At 42.9% G+C, this 2,933-nt stretch overlaps 2 protein-coding genes across 2 annotated transcripts in view; one reads left to right on the forward strand and one right to left on the reverse strand.

The window, feature by feature from the left end:
• Positions 1–56: 56 nt before the first annotated feature.
• Positions 57–1,316, reverse strand: LOC112486605 (tRNA (uracil-5-)-methyltransferase homolog A-like; the record flags this gene model as incomplete). The annotated part of the gene is made up of 2 exons (XM_025053926.1): positions 1,187–1,316; positions 57–552 (listed from the first exon to the last, which is right to left on the reverse strand). A coding segment is annotated over exon 2 (492 nt), but the record flags the coding sequence as incomplete, so codon positions are not given.
• Positions 1,317–1,463: 147 nt separating this feature from the next.
• The window catches only part of LOC103398984 (ran-specific GTPase-activating protein-like), a 2,299-nt gene continuing 829 nt past the window's right edge, over positions 1,464–2,933 (forward strand). The window contains exons 1-2 of the mRNA XM_025053927.1: positions 1,464–1,617; positions 2,717–2,883. Coding sequence (XP_024909695.1) covers positions 1,602–1,617; positions 2,717–2,883 — 183 coding nt within the window. The 5' untranslated portion in view covers positions 1,464–1,601. The remainder of the gene's footprint in view (positions 1,618–2,716; positions 2,884–2,933) is intronic.

Below are 2,933 nucleotides of genomic sequence, written 5' to 3' on the forward strand. Positions count from 1 at the left end.
TGTCCGGGCGTGCTCCGCCCGCCCCCCCCCTGTTCCCCCCCCCCCCGCCGCCGGGGGGGCTGCCCCCCCGAGCCTCTGTCCTCCCCCTTTTTCCTCCTCCTCCCCAGGATGGGGTCTGCCTTAGGTTTGGCCAACCGGACGCTCAGGACCTGGCCCTTCCACTGCATGCCGTGCACCATCTTCATTGCCTTGTCGCGCTCCTCCTCGTTCTTGAAGGTGACAAACGCAAACTTGTGCTTGTCAAACAGTTTGACCTTGTGCGAGCTGAGGCCGTGTTTGGCCAGGAACTTCTTCAGGTCGTTGAAGCCGATGAACTTGGGCAGGTTCCTGATCTCCACTTTGTAAATCTCCGACGTGAACAGGTCTTCTTTGATGTAGCCGTACGCGCCCGAGTCGGACGCAGCCTCGGCCGTCCCTTCGGCTCTGTCATCGGACATCACGCCGTCGTTGTCGCACACCCGGACGGGCTCGTCGGGACCGCCCCCCTCCTTGGGAGGAACCTTGGGAGGAAGGGTCTCAACCAGAGGTTTGTCACCACCGTCTGCCATCGCTCTGCTGGGAAAGACCGCAATTAAGACCAGCTCTGGTTAGCTTCTGGTTAGCTTCTGGTTAACTAGTATCGATGGTTAAGGTCTTCTGACCTGAAGCCAAATGGAGTTATGTTTTAATAAACGATTACCAACCATCCCTTATGGTCTATTACCATCATTATGGCGCCCCCTTATGAGCTACTTTGGAAACATCGACATCTGTCGGCCAAGTTAAGCACTTTTTTTTTAAATTTTACAACATTACTGATTATCGTACCGACTCTTTGTCATTATTATTAGTCTGTTAACATAACACGAAGTTAATACGGTAATTACGTAATCCAAGTCAAGAAAACTGTTTATAAAATGTATTAAAGCGCACGCAACGCAAAAAGTTACAACCAGCAACTAAATAAACAAAACAAAAAATTATTTAACCATTAAATAGTATATTTTATCTGAAAAAACCGCTGAGGTAACGATTTCGCTGATTCGCTGTTTAAACAGACGTAAACATACAGTATATACACGTCATAAAGACCGCGGTTAAAGCTTCGCCGCAGTTTGTTTATAAACGTGTCAGGTGCTCGTGTAGTGACTAGCGCCATCTGAGGTCAGTAACCGTGCACACTGTTCACACCGTCGACCGATCTTACCTTCTTCTTTAGATTTAATTCAAACCACAGTCTTTTACTGAAACACGCAGGGCGCCACCATGTTGTGTGACCACGTGCCACTTTCAACTTTGAACTCTCTTAAAGTGACAGGCATCATTTTTAGTGAGTGTAAAATCGACCGGAAACAGACCGGAAACAGACCATCAATTAACTGGTCAGAAGAGACGTCACAACGGTTCCTTACGTATTATACGCATTAAAATGATCACGTGATTAGAAAACGCAAATAAAACGTTCACAGGATGGAAGGGAATTTCATTTCACGCACTGTGCTCCGGATATGAAAGGCACGCAGGCGTGAGACGGAAGTGAAGCAGTTGGAGGGAAACGGCGGTCAGTTTGGGATTTGAATCTGTTAGTACTACTTCGAAAATCTGCAAACATCTACAATAATATGGCAGACCCAAAGGTAAGATTCATAATGTTGTGTCGTCTATCCTCTCTTCTTCATTTTAAGATCTAAATTTGGACATAAATAAGCCATTTAACGTGTGGATAATTGTGAAAAAGTCTCACTTTAGCGGCACGCCAAAAGAACCAGTGATGCGGACAATAGTGACGTTACGAAAGGTGGTTTATTAGTATTTTTTAACGCTATGACGCGTGATAAGTATTTATTATATTTTCCACGACTCATTGGGGCCTCCTTTCTGGTTTTGTGTCTTTGGGCATCTCGTCCCGAAGCGTTTTCATAGACGTGTTAGCATTGTTAGCATTAGCTGCCGCGGTCGTTTTGGTGTGTAGTTATACATTATTTAACATAAGTACAACCGCTGTCACGATTTTATTTAAGTGAATGAAAATCATATGTTAGCGGCACGTTATATAGATAACCATGTAAACGGTGAAGCTACAGTCGTGTCTCTTTCTAAACATGTCCGTTTTTAACGTTAGTTAATCAATGCCAGCTGAATTAGCTGGACGCCGGATACACGGAAGTTTACCAGACTGTTAGCCTCACTTAATATTAACAATAGTTTGAGTCTGTTATCTCTTTAATCATCTTCCTAACTGCACTAGTGCATCTTAATTCCAATTTTAGCTATATATTTAATTACAAATAAAGGTTTAGCTTTAGCTTGTGACATGCTAACTACAGGCCCCGCTGAGAGAAACTTCTAGTAGAGTTTTCTCGGCGTTGTAAGACCTCAACAATAGGAATACTAAATAAGATTAAGACAAGTAAATATGAGTATTGAGTGACGGAATCATTTATATTTAAAACTTACAAACAATTTTTGCGTTTATTTCGCGCATAAAACGCGATATGAATTTTAGTTTTTGTATTTCAAATATGTATTGAGTTACGGTAACCCACGTGCGCGGTATTGTTTATCGGTTCTTTTTTTTTTTTTTTGTCCACCAATGGGTGGCTTTTAAAAAAGGACAGAGCTGCTGATGAGCACATGGTCTGGCTTCCATATTCCGTCCTGATCTGAATGTCTGATGGATAACAGCTACAATTCAAGTTTTTTGTTTGTTTGTTTAATCTCTGCTTCTTTTCTCACAACAAGGAAGAACACGACATTCCTGCAGACAGTGCAGAAGAGCCCAACCACGACCCCCAGTTTGAGCCCATAGTATCTCTTCCTGAGCAGGATGTTAAGACACTAGAGGAGGACGAGGAGGAGCTCTTCAAAATGTACGTTCTCTATACATTTTTTTTTTTTAAATTGGCCTGAAATGCCAAATTTGAAAGTTGTTTTTTTTTTTTTTTTTCTTTTTT

The sequence above is a fragment of the Cynoglossus semilaevis genome, unplaced genomic scaffold (genome assembly GCF_000523025.1).
Source record: "Cynoglossus semilaevis isolate Cse_v1.0 unplaced genomic scaffold, Cse_v1.0 scaffold2224, whole genome shotgun sequence".
NCBI classification, from domain to species: domain Eukaryota; kingdom Metazoa; phylum Chordata; class Actinopteri; order Pleuronectiformes; family Cynoglossidae; genus Cynoglossus; species Cynoglossus semilaevis.